General features: G+C 38.2%; 1 protein-coding gene across 1 annotated transcript; it reads left to right on the top strand.

The window, feature by feature from the left end:
• The first annotated feature begins 11185 nt into the window (after window positions 1-11185).
• LOC127974489 (transient receptor potential cation channel subfamily V member 5-like) lies at window positions 11186-18989 on the top strand. Its single transcript, XM_052577823.1, has 18 exons — window positions 11186-11514; window positions 11654-11743; window positions 12637-12797; window positions 13197-13294; window positions 13382-13504; window positions 13596-13736; window positions 13871-13969; window positions 14053-14228; window positions 14337-14483; window positions 14608-14687; window positions 15835-15970; window positions 16058-16144; window positions 16234-16310; window positions 16781-16946; window positions 17042-17108; window positions 17192-17460; window positions 17540-17646; window positions 17741-18989. Exons 2-18 carry the CDS (start codon window positions 11687-11689, stop codon window positions 17997-17999), a joined length of 2250 nt encoding a protein of 749 aa, XP_052433783.1. The 5' UTR covers window positions 11186-11514; window positions 11654-11686; the 3' UTR covers window positions 18000-18989.
• The last annotated feature ends 332 nt before the right edge of the window (window positions 18990-19321 follow it).

Here is a 19321-nt window from a genome sequence, read left to right as displayed (position 1 = left end):
AAATATCCCTTAGCTAACTACAGATGTACCAGAAATTATAACTTACATTATGTCTTTTAATGCTATAGATTTTCCTTTAGCAACAATAAACATTGTATTATAATGATGGTGTTTGAAAAGATGTTTAAGAAATTAATAAGAATGAATGAACATGAGCTGTATTTTAGTAACAATTCAGACAAGTGGGAAATCACATGTAATCTCCTGAACATAGTCAATAGCAGTTAAAACAACTTTTTTTTTTTTTTTTTTTTTTTTGTTCATTTGCCTCAAAATGAACATAAACTGTGTTGATGTGTTGGTTTTAACAATGACATATGATTTATTTCAATAGGTTGAATGATTGATGACCAGCTGACTTTCTCAGACTACATTGCTAAAACTCTCCAATCCTGCAGATTTGCTTTATTCAACATCAAGAAATTCAGGGTCTTTCTTTCGGAATATGCTGCACAACTCCTTGTTCAAGCTCTTGTTCTTTCCAGGATGGACTATTGCAATGCCCTCTTGGCAGGTCTTCCAGCCAGTTCTATCAAACCTTTACAATTAATTCAGATCGAGGCAGCAAGAAAAATTTTTAATGAGCCAAAAAGAATACACGTCACACCTCTGTTGATCAATTTGCACTGGCTTCCAATAGCTGCTCACATAAAATTCAAGGCATTGATGTTTGCCTACAAAACTACCACTGGCTCTGTACCCATTTATCTAAATTTGTTACTTCCGACTTATGTGCCCTCTAGAACCTTGCGTTCTGCAAGTGAACATCACTTGATTGTGCCATCCTAAAGAAGCATAAAGTCACTTTCACAGACTTTTAAATTAAATGTTCCCTCCTGGTGGAATGACCTCCCCAACTCAATCCGGGCAGCGGAGTCCTTAGACATCTTCAAGAATCGGCTTAAAACCCATCTCTTCCATCTTTATTTGATCCTCTAACTTTAACACTCACTATTTCTAATTCTATTCTTTAAAAAAAACACTAGCCTGCTCTATTCTTTTTTATTATATCTGTTTTCTTTTTATGCTACGTGTACTGTGTTAACCTAACAGAGACTTGTTTTAGCACTTATCATTGCTCTTTTTTGCTGTTTTTGATTGCTTCCTCTGTCCTCATTTGTAAGTCGCTTAGGATAAAAGCATCTGCTAAATGAATAAATGTAAATAGGTTTTGAAAGCATGGGTCAACTTATCTGAAGCAAGCTGGAACATCTTGTCTGGACTATACAGAACATACAGTACTACAGCCCATTTCTTTTTGTTTTATTCACCTCAGTTTTTCTGACATTAAGTATGATAAAGACTTAAAAGTGTCAAAGTGTTCCCCAGGTGTTGAATGAAAAGAATGGCTAAAGTATCTTTTATATTTTCCTATTTTATGACATCTTTGTTTAACATTAAACTCTCACAATTCATGTGCATTGATTGATGTCACTTTGCATGGTACTGAATCCATCAGATTATTGACTCCGAAATCATGACAGCAAACAGGATGTTGATTTGGGGTGAACATTTCTAAAACTAGTGGCAAAACTTTCTTCAAGATGGTTAATAAAGAATTTGTGCCTCACATGTATATTAAAGGGACAATAAGTAACTTTTTAGGTATTTTATTATCTAAAATCAATATTTTTATTCATAAATATGCCCTCAATGGTGTACAAATACCTATGCCAATGTTTAAACTAATCCTTGTAAATGAAGAATTTATTATCTTTATATACATGGGACGGGTAGGTCGACGGAGGCTTCCATGTAGTTCTGCCATCTTGCAAAACTATAATAGCAGAGAGGGACAAAAAGTACTAAGCCAACGCGTTTCCACAGCGCGTTTTCGGTCAGAGTCAGAAACGCAGGTGCGGAGCAGTGAGAGGCGCTTGAAACTGCACCGGCAAGTTTAAAAGTCTGGATTGCATTCTTATTATGGACCATACATATGCCGCGCCACAGGAGAAGAAAACATAGTCGCCAAAACAGTAAAAAAATAGAACGTAAAAGGAAACGTGACCGTAGATTACAGAAAACAAGAGTTAATGTCAGGGAAGCTTTTTCTAGGTGGAAAGAGCTAATGCTTGATAAAGATTTCAAAAGAGACACTGAAGTGGCCAGTTTTCTTCTCGACAGGTAAGTCAGTGTTACAATCTATATTATAATATTTTTTTTTATATCTAACAATGCATATAATTCAGAAAATATAACGAATAAATTAGACATAACTACTAATTACAATATTTCATGTTTTCCACAGTCAGTAATTCATACTGTAACATTCGTTTGTTAGTTGTCATGTTGCAGTTTGTTTGAAATAACACACCTGTTCACCTGAAGGAAAACTCGACGAAGTGCTATTAGAAGACATCCCGTCAAAGCTTTTTGGTACATATCGCCTACCGTAGATGCAACGCGCATTTGAAAAAGCCAGGCGCTGGAGAGCAAAATTAGTTTGAATGCAAAATACAATTTCACCACTAGATGGGAGTAATTCCTACTTAGTGTCCCTTTAAGTCTGTACCAAGTTGCAAAATATTTGTTGACCCTATAATGACAAACATCAAGTTTAATGTACAAGTATTTAGTGTAGATGTTCAAAATGTACAGTACCATCAATGTATTCAATTTCTCCATTGACACACCTTCAGTTCAATAACTTTTGAAAAGAAGCTCACACTGTTACAAAACAAGCTGCTAAATAATTATTTGACCCTCTTCATCATATTAGAAGTCTTGAAAGTACAAGTATTTGCCCTAAATTATACATTTACAGCATCTGTTTATTCTATGGGTTTCTTCATAGAGACACCTTCCAGTTTGATAACTTTCCAAAGGAGGCTCTGTCACAGTGTCCGGTTTGTGTTCCCTGGGTAACCACTAGATGTCCTCTTTCCCCACGATCTCTGTCTATCATTGCACTCAGCTGTCACTGGTTATTAATCATTGCACTCAGCCAATTCCCCATTAGAATTGTCATTTCCCTGTGTTTTTACCCTGTCTGTTTCAGTATTTGTCACGGAGTCCTTGTAATTTGTAAGAGCTTCTCTAGATGTCTGACAGAAATAAAGTCACAGAACCTTGTAAGGAGGATCTGTGAACATCTATATCGGATGTACACAAGACATAAAAAACATTTTTAAAAAAGATGTCATAAAGACATTCGTTCTCCTCAGTGGACGTCTTTTCAACGTCTGCAGAGACATAAAAAGACGTCCACTGGACGTAACTTTGCCCAGTGGATTAGGTTGATGTTAAAATACGCAATATAGTAATTTTCACGTAATAGTTCCTTTAAAAACAAACAAAAATGTTAAATACATGTGACTTCATGCCACAAGACTGCTAATGTATGAAGGTATAATTAACACTTGATTTATTTCACACGCATTATGTACTGTACCATGTGTTGAGTTAAGTGTAAAATGCATTGAGTAAAGAAGTTAATAATATACAAGACTTGGTATGTCCTTGTGCTATGGACTCAAACTTTCAATAATAAAAATAGTTATTTGACCCGTGTTATGGTCTTTTATTTATTTAGACGACTTGAAAAATTTAAAGTTGTGGCCTAGTAGTTAAAGAGTTTGACTCCTAAACCTAGGGTTGTGGGTTCGAATCTCAGGCCGGCGATAAAACGACTTAGTTGCCCTTGAGCAATACACTGAACACCCGACTGCTCCCTGGGCACCGCAGCATAAATGATGAACACTGCTCTGTGTGTGTGTTCGTGGTGTGTGCACTTTGGATGGGTTAAATGTAGAGCATGAATTCTGAGTATAAATCACCATTCTTGGCTGAATGTCACTTAACTTTTTTTTCACTTTAAAATTGTGTACGCTTATAGATAAAAGGCCTTGTGTTCAGTAAAAAAAAATATTTTGTTCTGATATTTTTTAGGTTAACATGACTATTTATATTGTGACAACTTGTGATATTAAGTTATTATTTTAAGTTTGGGTGGACTTTAGTCCTGTTTTTTAAGTTTACTCAAAAAAGCGCTTGCAATAAGTTGCCTTATTTTTTTAAGTTGACACAACTTTTTTTTTCTTTTTTTTTGCAGTGAAAGAATTAAGGCAGTTCTAAAGGAAAAGGGGGCCCAGCCCGGTACTAGCAAGGTGTACCTAATAAAGTGGCCAGTGAGTGTATGTGTACGGTATGTGTGTGCTGCATTGCACGGAGATGATGTGCCACCACTGGAAAAGTTTGGCTAAAGACATTTTTTAGAGCTTTATATAAAGCTGCTTTTCACAGACAGCTAAATGCAATAAATATGCCAGTCCTCATGGTGTAGTGTGTCCTTTGGTGTGTGCTTAATAACAAAGTGATTAGGGGTTAACTTGATTTGGGGGCAAACACTGAAAAATTATGGAAAGTTTAGGTGCAGGTAGCATCAGGACCATGGACAGCACCATGGAATACAAACATAACCTAGTTTTCCTTTAAAATTAAAAAATTTACCTAAAATGTTTTTATTTTTATTTGTCTTATTAAGGATTGTAACGAGTGGGGCGGGGCCGAGAGACGTGGGAACGAGGAGTGAGGCCAGGTGTAGTGATTGGAGATGAGCCACCGGTCTCGAGTCCCACGTAGGAGATGGAAGGATATAAAACTGGAGCGACGACCGTGAAGGACGAGAGAGGACCAGGCCTGGGCTATATTTTATGTTTTGGTTTTTATGTATGTGCACCAGTCGTCCGTGAGGGGCTGGTGCGATGTTTTGTGTTTATTTGGAATTTATAAAATTTCATTTTGATTGTGCGCCGGTTCCCGCCTCCTTCTTCCCGATGATTATGAAGGTTTAATTTATTACAGTGGTGCCGAAACCCGGGAGAAGGAGGGACTTGCTGCTGAAGATCTCTCGCCGCTGTGGTTAATCCGCGGTGCCATCGAGCTGGCAAGGAGTGTGCCGCCATGGACGCTCGAGGCGGTGGGCTGCAGCGAGTTGCCGGGGACGGTGATGTGGAGGGGCGGTTGCCGTCCGTGAGGGAGCGGAGGAGTCGGCGCCATTCGCCAGAGAGCCGGAGCCTGCTGCCGTCCGCCTGAATGGGGAGGAGCAGGGAACGGGGGACTCCTGCCGGCTGCCCAAAACCGGATGAGCCGTCGCCATCCACCGGGCGGCGGAGGAGTGTCGTGCCGTCCGCCGAGGGCCGTCCAGTGCCACTGCCAGGCACCGCGGAGGAGATCACCCAGCTGGTGGAGGGCCGAGCAGCAGTGCATCTGGGAACCGGATTTTTTTTTTCTCTCTCTCCCCTCTCTCGTCCCTGTCGCTCCTCCTTCCATCTCCTTTTCTCTCGCCTCGTCAGTCCTAGCCCCAGGTTCCCGCAGGTCCCCGTGAGCGGTCTCCCCGGAGGGAAGGGGGGGGGGTAGCGCGCAGTCTCGAGAGTACCCCCCGGCCTGCGAGGGGTGATGGGGGTATGTGACGAGTTGGGCGGGGCCGAGAGACATGGGAACGAGGAGTGAGGCCAGGTGTAGTGATTGGAGATGAGCTACACCTGCGACCCACCACCTGTCTCGAGTCCCACGTAGGAGATGGAAGGATATAAAACTGGAGCGATGACCGTGAAGGACGAGAGAGGAACAGGCCTGGGCTATATTTTATGTTTTGGTTTTTATTTATGCGCACCAATCGTCCGTGAGGGGCTGGTGCGATGTTTTGTGTTTATTTGGAATTATTAAAGTTTCATTTTGATTGTGCGCCGGTTCCCGCCTCCTTCTTCCCGATGATTATGAAGGTTTAATTTATTACAAGGATGCTCTAATTTGTTGAGATAGTGAATTTGTTGGTTTTTGTTAAATGTGAGCCAAAATCATGACAATTAAAAGAACCAAAGACTTAAACCACGTTATATATATATATATATATATATATATATATATATATATATATATATATAATTAGTTATATAATTGTATTTAATACACAAGTTTCACAATTTGAGTTGAATTACTGAAATAAATTGACTTTCCACTAAATTCTAATTTACTGAGATGCACCTTTCTGTTTTTTCTTTATACAAAATAACTGAACAGGACTGAGTTAACAAGATAAACAAAGACTCAAAACACGAGAACACTAACTACAAATAAACACTCACGGTTACACAAAGACTTCTAAAAGGGGGTTACAAGGATAAACTTCTCTCACAAGGCTGACAAGTAGAAACACATATGTGGAACAATCACGGTGTGGAACAATGAACCGACAAAAGACAGAGCACTCTAGGGGATCTAAATAGGGGAACTAATTAAGAAACAACAGGTGGCACAGATAAGGCAATCACGACAAGACTAGGATAACAAGGGGGCGGGGCAAGGGGACGAGACAACACAAGCACATGGCCCAAAGACAAGGCCATGTGCTTGTACACAAAACACGGGTCTGTCATGATCCTGCCTCAAGACTAGAGAAAAGTCAGGACATGAAGGCAGAATCATGACACTTTGTATACAAATTGTGTATTTCATAAATATAATTCCTGTTTTTTTTCTGCTAGTCTTGTTTGACTAGACGTGTAAAAGACGTTAGTGGACGTCTATTCACAACCTCTTTAAAACCTCTTAAAGGTCCCATTTTTTGTGCTTTTTTGAAGCTTTGATTGTGTTTACAGTGTGCAATATAACGTTTGTTTGTGTTTTGCATGTAAAAAAAAAACATTATTTTTCACACAATTTATCTGTATACCGCTGTTTTCACTGTCATAAAAACGGGCTGATGTCTTCCTTGTTCTGTAAAGTCCCTCCTCAGAAATACGTAACAATATCTGATTGTGCCAGCCAGCGGTTACTCTGTTGTAATTCAACAGCAGCTTAGAGCACGCTGCCCTCCTGGAAACGCGATTGTGCTAGTTTTGGACAAGTTTTGAGAAGCAGGTGGGCAGGATTTGTTTTGAAAACCTGGCAATCCTGATCTGAACGCATGTGCTGGAGATGTACTTCTAATCACAGGAGCATTTTTACAGATGAGATGCGCATGAAAATCGCATTCAATTTTTTGCACAGCCCTAACATCTAGTTAACAAAGCTAAACAGTATTGCCCTTTGTGTAATAAGTTACAGAAACTGTTAAACGCACCAACTTAAATACTAAAATACACTTAACGGCTGTGGTCCATAAACAACGCATTCTCCAGACAAAGAGGGAACTGCTCCATTTTCTAGAATAATCTTTGTGCAATTCCGGTGTTCTGTCGATGTAGCATACTTTGTCAGAATAGCATACCGGAAGTTGAGTTTTATAGTGGAGTCTGTCAATTTAGCCTACTTTGTAAGTAGAAAAATATTGAAAATACATTTTATAAAGGGGTATGCTGTTTTGATAGCCCCTGGTTTAATAATAATTAAAAAAAAATACAGTTTATAAAGGGTTATGCTGTTTTGATAGCCCCTGGTTTAAAAAAAAAAAGTTTATAATTGTACACCAACACTTACCACTTGTAATCTTAGGTATGCTGAAATGATGTTTAAATTTAACGCATGCGCAATTCTACCAATTTCATTTCATTAAACTGATTGAGATTGAGGAAGCTGTCCTCAGCAAAATGTGCTGCACATAGTTTTACATGTGGATTATAATTTTTGGAAATCGAGTTAAACATAAATTGTATCCATTGATCTCTCAGCATGCCTGGGAAGGCCAAAAGGTGATGACAAAGATTTTGAAGACATGGCGAAAAACACACTCTTCAAACGCAACTCTTCTCCGTGAGAACGCAACAAGACCACGCCCCCTGTGGGCGGAGGTTAGTCAAAAAATGGTTTTAGTGATGCCATTACTGCAGGAAGTAGAGGGATGTAGAGGGATATAGTCCAAACAGGTCGCTCCATATAGGCGAATTCTGTTACATAAAATATTTCGCTTGGCATTGAACTTTGAGCTTTATAATTTTACAGATATTATTTATACTCTAACAACAACATTACACACTAACTAAAGTTTGAAACATGGGATCACGAAGAATGGGACCTTTAAAAACTACTTGGTGCACTTAAATTGATTATTGCAGTATTAAGCAAGGTGTAAGGTTTTCATAGAGTTTAATGTGTCTTATAGATTAAATCAGTTTTTAAATGACTAAACTCAATAAAAATCATTAACATAGGCTAAAGCTTTATTCATAAGCACCAGCCACGAATATCCGTCTACATATATCTCAGGGTTATGTTGGAACTGTAAAAGCTACATTTGAAAAACATTATACAGTAATATTTTATAAACATTTAGAATCAAATGCAGCTTTTACAGTTCAATCATTACACGGCTATATATGTAGACGGATTTCTGAGCCTGATGTTTAGCATAAATATTTGGCCTACGTCTCCGGTGGTTATGTGTGTGTGTGTGTGTATGGCGTAGTTTTCTATGGGAGGAAATTGCTTCTCATGAAACTTGGCACGTTTCATTCCTATTCTGACGCTGTTAACGAATGCACACAGGAAATGAGAGATCCAATAGCAGTGTTTTAATGGGGTAATCCAAAATCAAAATCCAAAAACAGGCTAGAGCTCAATAACAAGGAAAGCAGTCCAAAATCAAGAAACATGAAAAATCCACAAGGGAACACGAGAAAGCCGGGTGACGGAAAACAAGGACAAGGACAGACTGGTTTATAAGGACAGGTGAAAACGCTGAAAGTGGAGACAACTGAGTGCAATTAACTGTTGTGCAATTAACAGAGATGAATGGGACAAAGGCTTGTGGGAAATGTAGTGCCTGCAGTGGGGTAACCATGGGGAAGTGAGACCACTAGTGGACATCCAGGGAAACACAGACCAGACACTGTGACAGACGCTTAATGTGCAATTTAGCGCAATTTGCTTCCATATTCTGGCCTATTCTGCTTGTTTGTTAATAGTCGCCTATAAATGATTATTAATAATAAGGTGTGTCCTCCAGTGTCACTGTTTTAGTTAGATACATTAAGCCATGTAAACTTTTGTGAAACAGTTTGCAGCCCACCCCCGTGCTAATGGTACAACCCTCAGTGCAAATTGTGAGATGAGAATAAAAAATAAAAAAACACAGAAATTTGTTTAGAATTTATTCAAATTATCATTTCTGAAGTCACAGTTTAGCAAAAGAAAACTTGAAAAAAGGAAAGAAAATTGTTCATTTATGAAGTAGTTGAAAAAAAAAATGTTTGGTTTCATTTTTTCATTAACTCCATGTGGTCTGAAAAATTTATTTTGAAGCGTTATACGGACCATGGACCATCATTTGCAGACGACTTTTATTTATTGATGTATTTACTTAATTTGTTTTTGTTGGTTAAGCTAAACATGTTTTTATGAACACACAATTAAAACAACCAGCATAACATTACCACCAACATATTAAGGGTCAAGAGCCCAACAAAAGGATACATTGGTCTTTTTTATGGTGATTTCAAATTAAACAATGTAACATCTAATCCACTGTTAATTCTCAGTAAGTGCTTCTCCAGACGTCTGACAGAAATAGAGCCAGTCTGGCTAATAATGAGAAGCTGGTAAAGCTGTTTTAGGAGTTGTTTAATCAGATCCTGAGAGATGTAAAATCTTTTATTTCAGTTGATTTGGCTGAAGTCAGTTGTAGTTCTTGTGTTTCTCTTTCTTTCTGTGATTCTGCTTGTTAACTGCATCTGTTCATCATTAATGATCAATCATCACACAATTATCTTCTTAACTCCAGCACTGCTTCAATGCTACTAACTCTCTGTAGTGTGGAAACACATGAACACTGAGCAGTGTGGGGACTTTGCTGTGAACTATTACATAAAACTTATCTGTTCATGTATGACTGACGCATATGAATCACATTAAATTTATTGATTTCATGTTAAAACTTTGTTGTCTAAATGATAAATCAATTTTTTTAAGTATATACAGGAATTAATACTGAATGTTTAACATTATATTCATAGCATAAACACTTCGTAGACATCCTTAATCTCTAGTAACTTAATTCTGCTGTCTGTTGTTCTGTTTTTGGTGTTTCTTTGTCTGACAATTGTACTTATTACATGCTGTGTGGTATTGTGTGGTAAAAAATGTAAATCTAAGAAATGGTGACATATTATGCCTCAACTACCCTTATATGTTGCAAAAAAAAAAAAAAAACAAGCACACCCACTTGTTTTCAGTCGCTAAACAAGTGCTACACTGTGAATTACTGCTGATTATTGTAAATATTTGCTGTGACAGCATCACACACTGACTGTAGCATAGTGAAAAACATCCTGCAATAACTTGAATTATTCCTCCTGCAAAAATCACCAAAACTCTGCATTCCTGCTACACTCTGACCTTGATGAACATAACTAAAACTGTCCATTACATTTTTGAAACAAAATAGGTTGTTTGTAGTAGGCAGGATGAAATAACACACAGCAAATATGTGCTTTTTAATGCAAAACAATGCATAACTGAGTCAACTGGAAGAAAAAAAAACAAAAAACAAAATCACATTCATTACTTCACAATATGTGGTCTAACTTACATTCTATAGATAGTATCCCATACTCCTGTTTCTGAGCCCTTTAAATGCCATATAAAACACTTTTGACCAACCATTATGACTCATCATGTACCTGACCATAAAAAGACCAACATTTGTCTCTCACACCATCCAAACTCCCCCGAAACTTGTTCTTTACATTACTTAGTAACATTTAGCCAAATGTCAAACTTTTGTGAATGTATACATTCAGTGTTGATGATGGAAATATATCCTTTTAAGCCCTAATTTTTCCCAGAAATGCCAGCAACATTTTCTAAAAAATCTTTTAAAATCTCAGTCAAAATGTGTTTTACTTATGGTTACAACTGTAACAAGTAAAATGGCATAACATTCCTCAATAACACCTAATTAAAAGCTGCAAACAATGAAGTAACATTTTATGCATTCAGTTAGACTATTTGTTTGTTTGTTAATTACAATAAAGCAGTTACGGCAAAGTCAAAATATAGGGAATAGCTGCATGTTTTTTCCTAATAGCTGCCTTTTTTTCTTAAGTTATTTAAGAATGATTTAGATTCTTCAAGCTGAATTTTTTTCACAAATGTCACTGGTAGATTAAAATAATATAGCGAAAACAAAATAAACATTTCTTGTGAGTGAAACCGACGGTTGATAACGTTGTGTGGTAATTTGCATTAAACGACCTTGTATGTTTCGCTCGAATTCAGACAGACTGACATATTTTTTTTTTCTTTGGTCTTTTTGGAACAACGTTCAAAAAAAGACTAGCAATGTGGCTAAACAAGTGGTCAGTCCTGTTGGGTTGAAAGACGTGAAAACAATTAAGAAATATCTTTGAAAACCGGTTTATGCCTTGGTGTGGTGGTATCTTGTCTGATCAGTCCTTCACAGACTTGTAGTCTGTTGTTGGCTATTAATGAGGAAGAATCTTTGGTTTTTGAGTGTATTTAGGAGTGTATTTTAAATGATCCAGTGTTAGCGTTCAGTGGAGAAGAACAAACGCTCGTTGATCGGACGTTGGGCCCTGGACCTCAACCTATCGTGCTTCAATAAAGGTAAATGTTCAGGTGAGTGAAGGTCGTTTCGACTCATCTGGAACATCCTGGTATCCGTCAGCTGTTTTGAGACAGGTTTGATGTAAATTTATCTGACACGGTGTTTTTAAAAGTGTTGACTGATATGTTTTTTTGTTTTGTTTTGTTTTAGTTTTTTTTTTCAGGTAACGTTACGCAGTGAAAGATGACGGGTGAGGACCGAAAAATGTGGACAGCAGGCATATCTCGCAACTCCTTAGAGGTACATAGTGTACAAATCATGTTGAAATAAATAATTACTTAAGTAAAAATAAAACAACAATTATTTGTTACACAAAGAAACAAATCTTTAATAAGAAGATTCAAAGTTAGTAGACTAATTGTTGGTTATAGATCGCAGACTTTTGTTTACTGGAGAACAACATGTTTATCAGCTCTCGTGTAGCTAGAGCTAGCATCACTTCAATCACTTGTTTAACTTGTAGCCTACACCAAACGTATTATTTACACACAGAGGGGGAACTCCAGCACATGAAAGTGCTTCCTTAATCACATTCTAAACATATCTTAACTAATTGGATTATTGTCTACAGTGATTAAGTTAACACATTTCGGCTATATTAGGCTATAAACACAAATATTTAACATAACTGTCCCAGTCAGTCTCAAACTATATTGGGTCACTGGGCACCTAAAACTGTTTAAATAGATCCTTTTCTGCTATCCACCTGTGTGACGTCATCCACCCTCCTTTCCAGACTCAGCTGTTAGTATAAATACTGATGTCAGTCTGCTTAGCTTTGTATTGTCCACTTACAGTCAAACAGACATGCTGTACATCACTTACTAAAAAACATTGGAATAACACATTAAAGATTTTGTAAGGTAGGTGTATATTGCTTTGAATGCTGGCATCTTTGGGACAGCATTGTAGCAAGTGCATATATAATTGTTACTGTTACTTTTAAAGGATAATTTTAATTATTAAGATGCAGATTTTATAATAAAATCTCGAACATGCTGATGAGGATGGGAAAAAAAATTATCTGCATGTTAATTTAAAGATGGTGTAGAAATGCTTAAGAATAGGTTTCGGAAAATTGCCTTTTTTCCGTTGGCTAACTTATTTTGACAATGTCGATTTCTTCTTGTCAGTCTTTTTGGTCTGAAACTCCATCAGAAGCCATGTCACCAGCCATCTCCAGAACTGCTGTAGGGGAGATAAACCATCGGTGGAGCCAACTCAAGTTCCGCCTTCAGTATAGAAAAGGATGGAACGAAATGCTGGATGAGACCTTCCTTATGCAGAACAAAAAGTAAATAATTAATTATTAATCAATACAATAAAATAGAAATTGGATTGTCTTTCCCAACAAAGAAATGCTAGGAAAAGAATATCATGCTTGTGATTGTGAAGTTAGGTTTTAGACTTTGGTTCTGTCTAAATGAACAAATTTTGTCATGACTGTGTTTTAAAATGGTACACAGCTGCCTCTTTGCCTACTTTGCAGTGTAATAATTTAACAATGCATGTTTTAAATAGCTTAAAAATTATTATATGTATTTTTTAACATTTTAACTGAGACTAATTACAGAAATCTGTGTAGAGATTAAGTACAAAAAGAAAGGGAAATGATGTTAAAAGAATATCAACAGTTTGCTGCTGCCTTGCGAACATAACCATGTTAGTAGTTATGTCTCTTTATGTTCTGCAGAGTAAATGACATCCCCCTGTTTTCCGCCACTAAGGAGAATAATGCAGCCTGTATAAAGAAACTGCTTGACTGTTCATCTACAAATATCTTTGAGAGAGGTAAACCACTTTTTGCCTTTATTTAATGGCACACTAAATGGCAAACCCAGACTTGAATGTGTTATCTGGCATGGGTGTGCGTTCTAGGTGAACTTGGAGAGACGGCCCTGCATGTTGCTGCCATGAATGATAATTTTGATGCAGCTGTAGCTTTGATGGAAGGAGCGCCGGAGCTCATCAACGAGCCCATGACCTCTGAACTCCACCAAGGTCTTTATTTAAAAACCAGAAACCTCCTCAAACATTTCATGCAACTGAATAGCTCTTTGCCGGTCTCATGAATGTATGACTTGATTGACAGGTTTAACTCCCCTTCACATTGCTGCTGTTAACCAGAATGTTAACTTAGTAAGGGAGATGATAGCAAGAGGAGGTGATGTGGCATCGCCCAGGGTCACAGGCATGTACTTCCGCAAAAGAAGAGGAGGGCTTCTGTACTTTGGTGAGATGGAGGTTTTTATTCTACCAATGATTTTGATTAAATCTGATCATTTGAATAGTTATGGATGTGGATGAGCATCTGGAGAGATGCAGTTTCCAATGACTGACAAAAATAATTAAATTGTGTCACTGTAGGTGAGCACATCCTGGCATTTGCGAGCTGTGTGGGTAATGAAGAAATTATAACCATGCTGATAAAAGCTGGGGCTAATGTCAGGGCCCAGGATTCCCTCGGTAAGAGGAAGTCACCTTTTACTCACAATGTGATATTTCTGTCTGCATCTTTGGTTGTAACTCTTTCTCTCGCTCGTGAACAGGTAATACCATTCTTCATCTGTTGGTTCTGCAGCCAAATAAAACAACTGCATGTCAGGTTTTTGATCTGCTGATGTCAAAAGATGCAGATCTGGACCCTGCTATCCCTTTAGACATGGTACCTAACTACAGAGGCCTCACACCGCTCAAACTCGCTGCGAAGGAGGGCAACCTCATGGTAAGAGAGAGACCATTACATGCACCTCTTCCAAAAACTCTCCTTTATCTAGAACAGAACTACGTAGTAACAGTTTGCAGCATTTAATGTTTTTGTGATGCTGCACAGGTTTTCCAGCAGATTGTCAACCGCAGGCGGATTTTTCAGTGGAGTCTGGGACCATTGTCCTCCAACCTTTACGACCTCACTGAGATTGACTCCAGGGAGGATGACCTCTCAGTGCTTGAGATCATTGTCAGCAGTCAGAAAGCAGAGGTTTCTGCACTTGTAAACTTAGAGAGGATAAAAATCATCAGCAGTAACAGATTCAATCAAATTGCTGTTGCTGGGCTATTTAGTTCATGTAACAAAGTGCTTTCTGTATCCTCTCTTGTCTCAGGCCAGAAGGATTCTTGAGTTGACTCCAGTTCGAGAGCTTGTCAGACTGAAGTGGAATCTGTATGGCAAACATTACTTCAGGTGCCTTACTATCACATACTAGAAGTGTCGTTATTATTTTTCTTTAATCAATAGATTAAAAAATATTTGCAGCCGTAAAATTAAAGAAATGTGCTATTCAATTCATGTTAATCAAGTGAACTTTACTTAAACATCTACATTTCTTAAATTATTTTCAACTTCAAAATCCATAAAATGCAGATTTTAAATGTTAATTGGAAAAAAGTGATAAAGTTTGGAGTGCAAGGCAACTGCTGTTTTTAGGTCAATGAATTACATTTTATGGTAAAAACAAAATAATATGTATATATAATAGATATAATGTAGGATCTAAATGTAATTGTAACGGGGGGAGCCTACGACAGACAAAGTGGGCGTGGCGTCAGGCCTCGGAGAGGCTTTTATGAACATAAAATAAAGTAAAACGGGATAAACGTGGCCAAAGAGGGAGTGTTCAAAATAAACAGGGGATCTGGTGTCCTCGTCATGCTGCAGTGTTCGTGTGGGTCGGGCATGGAGGATGGATCCAGGTAAGGGGCGGAGTCCGGTGGTCGCACGCGCTGTCGTGCTCCCCTCTTCGTGGCTTGCAGGGATGGACGGCCAGGCATCCTGGCCCGTTGGCCGTGTAAATGGGTGCAGTCCTTGTCCTGATCGCGGGTCCGGCGGCTCACATCTCTAGTGGCGCGGGAGTTCCTTAATGCACCCTTCCTGGACCCACGAAGACACCAGTGTGCATGCAGGAGGAAGAGACCTGTCTCTCGAGGAGAGTCGCGTTGGGCTTTTAAACAGTGGCGGTGGTGAGGCTCCATTCACATCAGGCATGCCCCATCACACGCCGCCAGCCCTGGCTCATCCAGCGCCCCTCCTCTCTCACAAACCCACTCCTGTCGGGAGCCTGGTGAAGGGCAGCGATTTAGGACGGGGTGCCGATGATAATAAGAGAGGAGGCAGCTGACTCGTCACAGTAATATAAACAGAAGAGTTTATATAATTATATCTCAAATGTAAGGCAATATGACATGGAGGTTATTGCAGGTATAGGTTGTGCCTGTTGCTTTTTGTCTGACTTTATCAGAAAATATTTCACTTTGAAAGCAGTGATGTGCTATGAAATGATGTTTACGATTTGAGCGGCACTGATGATGTTGCTCTATTGATCTGTTTGCAGGTTGTTGACGATGGTGTACCTGCTGTATATCAGCATATTCACTTTGTGTTGTATAAACCGTCCCCTGAAGGACATTCCTGAGAATTACACCAAAGCAGACGACGACCATACCATTAAAGTGCAGAAAAGCTTAAAGGTGTGAAATGTTATAGTGTCTCTGTATATTAAAGCACTTTCATGTTTGTGTGCAAGAACTTACAGTAATGTCTTTTTGTATGTTTAGGAGAGCTATCAGACCTATAGCGATCACCTGCGTTTAATTGGAGAAATTATCAGTGTCATAGGAGCCATCGTGATCCTGCTGATAGAGGTCAGCAAAACGTAGTTTGACATTAGAAACATTATGTAATAACATGTCAAACATATATGCCAAAAACACTCAAATTAAATTATTTTCAGATTCCCAGTATTTTGAAAATAGGGGCTAAACACTATTTTGGACAGTCTGCTCTCGGAGGGCCCTTCCATGTCACTTTGTAAGTGCATATTGTTATATATAAGATATAATGGTGTGAAATATTATTACAGCTTAAAATATTTGTTTCTATATTCTATTTAATTGCATTCCTGCGATGGCCATGCTGAATTATCTGCATCATTACTTTAGTCTTCATTCAAATGATCTGCTACTCAAGAAACGTAGTATTATAAATTTATTGTTAAACAGTTTTTATTTAATTTTAATACATTTAATTCAGTTTTGCAGGTTGTCAAATGAATAAAAACCGAAAATCATTTTCATATATATTTTTAACAGACAGCATAAAAAGTGTTTTATACATTTTTATGCATACTAAATAATATAGTTGCCTTTCTTTTACAGGAAAAGGTTTCCTTACAAGAAAATAATCTTATTGGATGGTCGTTGGCATGAAAGTTAATGAATGAAATTGAATGGAAATGCATGCATTCACTCACACTTCATTTCCGTGTATTTCTGGGGCAGGGTTATCTATGCGAGTCTGGTTGTGATTTTGTGTGTGCTGCGGACCACTGAAATTGCAGAAGAGCTCGTGCCGATGGCTTTGGCTTTGGTTCTCGGCTGGTCCAATGTTACGTACTTCGCCCGAGGTTTTCAGATGCTGGGACCCTACGTCATTGTGATTCAGAAGGTGGAGCATTTTGCTGAGGCGGCCTCTCACTTTTGTTGTTGGTTTTTAGACCCAGTATATCTTAATAATGCACATGTGGGAATGTTCTTTTGCAGATATTATTTGGCGATATGACAAAGTTCATGTTTTTGTTACTTATCGTCCTCATTGGATCCTCTGCCGGTTAGTTCAAATGCAGTTGCATCAAAAGATACTCATATCATATGTGAATTTGTAAACAATTACATCCTTGTCTACTTCTTCAGGTTTGTGGGTCTTTTACGGGACTCAAGAACCTTTAGCTCTACCGTTATATCGTTCATTCCCCATCACCCTCTTCAGTCAGTTTGAGGTGAGCATCGCTCTGGTTAACTTGCCGGTGGACCCTACGCTCTACACCCATCCAGTGGTGCACTGTATCCACATCTGGTTTAGTGTTGTCGCTTACATTCTCCTGTTCAACCTTGTGATCGCCATGATGAGTGACACGCTGTGGAGGGTCACCCAGGAGCGTGACGAACTCTGGAGGACCCAGGTTGGTAGTGTAGCTAGTTAAGTCCCACAGTAATTGTTCTGGAAGCATGTTGGGTGAAAATCTGTCTCTCTTTTCGTAGGTGGTGGCCACTACTCTGATGCTGGAACGGAAGTTACCACTGCGCCTATGGCCAAGATTGGGCATCTGCGGTGAGGCATTTGGCCTAGGAGAACGCTGGTTCCTCCGGTAATTATGCCTTTAATCTCGATTCCAATACAAAAGCATCATGAAACACTCAGTTTGATTAGTTTTATTTATTAACAATATCTCATGATTCCAGAGTGGAGGATCGCAACGGATCAGCGATGCGAAAGATGAAACGCTTCATTAATGTGTTCTCCAAGGATGAAGAACCAGCTAAGGAGAAGGAGGATACAGGCAAGAGTGAGCCTAGAAATGATCCACTGCAAACCAATTTAACAGTGCAAAACAAGCCTAAAACCCAGAGTAGACCGATGAAACACTGGCAGCTAATTCGGAAGAGTATTTACAGTCAAAAGGAAGAAATTGTGGATTCCCCAGATGTCAAGTATTTCTAAAAATGGCTAGGAATGTTTGGGTGATATGACATTCCTAATATTTAAAGGGTTCTTATTAAATTGTTTAGTGTTTTATAATATGAAAATATATAGGTGTTGTATTGGGTAGACAAAATTGAACTGTAAACATGATCAGTACAGTTAGAAATGGGTGCAATTGCAATAAAAAATAAACTTTTTAAAGATAATGATTCATAATGAAAAAATAATGTTAATGGACCAAATGAGACCAAATGTCTATAATTTTCTAACTGCAATCTTAAGAGAAAAGGTGATTATCTTGAGGATTTGTTCTGAGAGGTATGATGTCCAGATGTATACTGTAGGTGATTTCAGTGGGTGTAGGACATCTACATCTTTTGACAGATGTATTGTAAGTATAAACTGCAGGAAGATGGGCACCAGCTCCGTTCAGGTGGTTCATTTCCAGCCAGGATGGCACACTGTCCAGGGAAGGAAACATCTCCCCAATATCTGTGTGTGTGCATAAGGACCATAGTCAGTCAGTAGCCATGGTACTAAACCACATTTAAACATTTTCATTTTACAAGTCTTTTTTTGTATTTGTAACCATGTGATAAATTAATTATAGAGGCTTAAATGGCAAGGTGGATTTTTTCCCAAGTGCCTATCTGAGTTTATTTGCTGTTTTATTTATATTTTTAAAAATCCTAATGGTTTCTCACATTTTCTAAATTTCAACCCTCTATTTTAAATATTCAGTTTTCTTTTTCAAAATTATTGATTTATTTTTTTGTTGTTATGTCCAGAATTAGAGGAAGGTTTTATTTTGTCTAAAAACAATCAATAACAAATACATTTATATAGTTTTTTTGAACAATTCACAGAATGTTTCAAAAACAAATAAAGTGGAAAATTGTCAAAATGTGGAAAATCTTTGGAAATTATTTGCCTGTTTTTATGGTTACAGACAGCTAAAAAAAATAATGTAGTAAACAGACCCAACTTTTTTCAACTGGCCCCTTTTGAACCATGGTTATTTTCCCACTTCACTGTCAATACAGTGTTGTTAATCCATGTCCATTCATTTGTCCCCAAATGTCAAGCAGAAAGTCGTGTATGCTGAAAATAAATGATGTTCATAGCGAATGCCTTATAATTGGTGGCATTTTTACGGTTTAGATTTAATCCAAATGATACGTGTGTTAAGTTATTGAAAATCAAAGATCACACAACAAAAGTGCGCTCTCGCTCTCTCTCTCTCTCTCCCTACCAATAAAGCGTTAGTTCACCCAAAAATCTAAATTGTGTCATTAATAACTTACCCTCATGTCATTCCAAACCCGTGAGACATCTTTCAT

This window comes from Carassius gibelio, chromosome B16 (assembly GCF_023724105.1).
Source record: "Carassius gibelio isolate Cgi1373 ecotype wild population from Czech Republic chromosome B16, carGib1.2-hapl.c, whole genome shotgun sequence".
In the NCBI taxonomy this organism is placed as follows: Eukaryota; Metazoa; Chordata; class Actinopteri; order Cypriniformes; family Cyprinidae; genus Carassius; species Carassius gibelio.
The sequence above is the reverse complement of the archived record's forward strand: the minus strand, read 5'-3'. Positions and strand labels throughout refer to the sequence as shown.

Excerpts from the sequence above, each read along its gene's own strand:
- LOC127974489 (XM_052577823.1), top strand. The coding sequence starts at position 11,687 with ATGACGGGTGAGGACCGAAAAATGTGGACAGCAGGCATATCTCGCAAC. Across the intron at positions 13,505-13,595 it reads GACCTCTGAACTCCACCAAG|GTTTAACTCCCCTTCACATT; the intron begins GTCTTTATTTAA and ends CTTGATTGACAG. Across the intron at positions 17,461-17,539 it reads ACGAACTCTGGAGGACCCAG|GTGGTGGCCACTACTCTGAT; the intron begins GTTGGTAGTGTA and ends CTCTTTTCGTAG.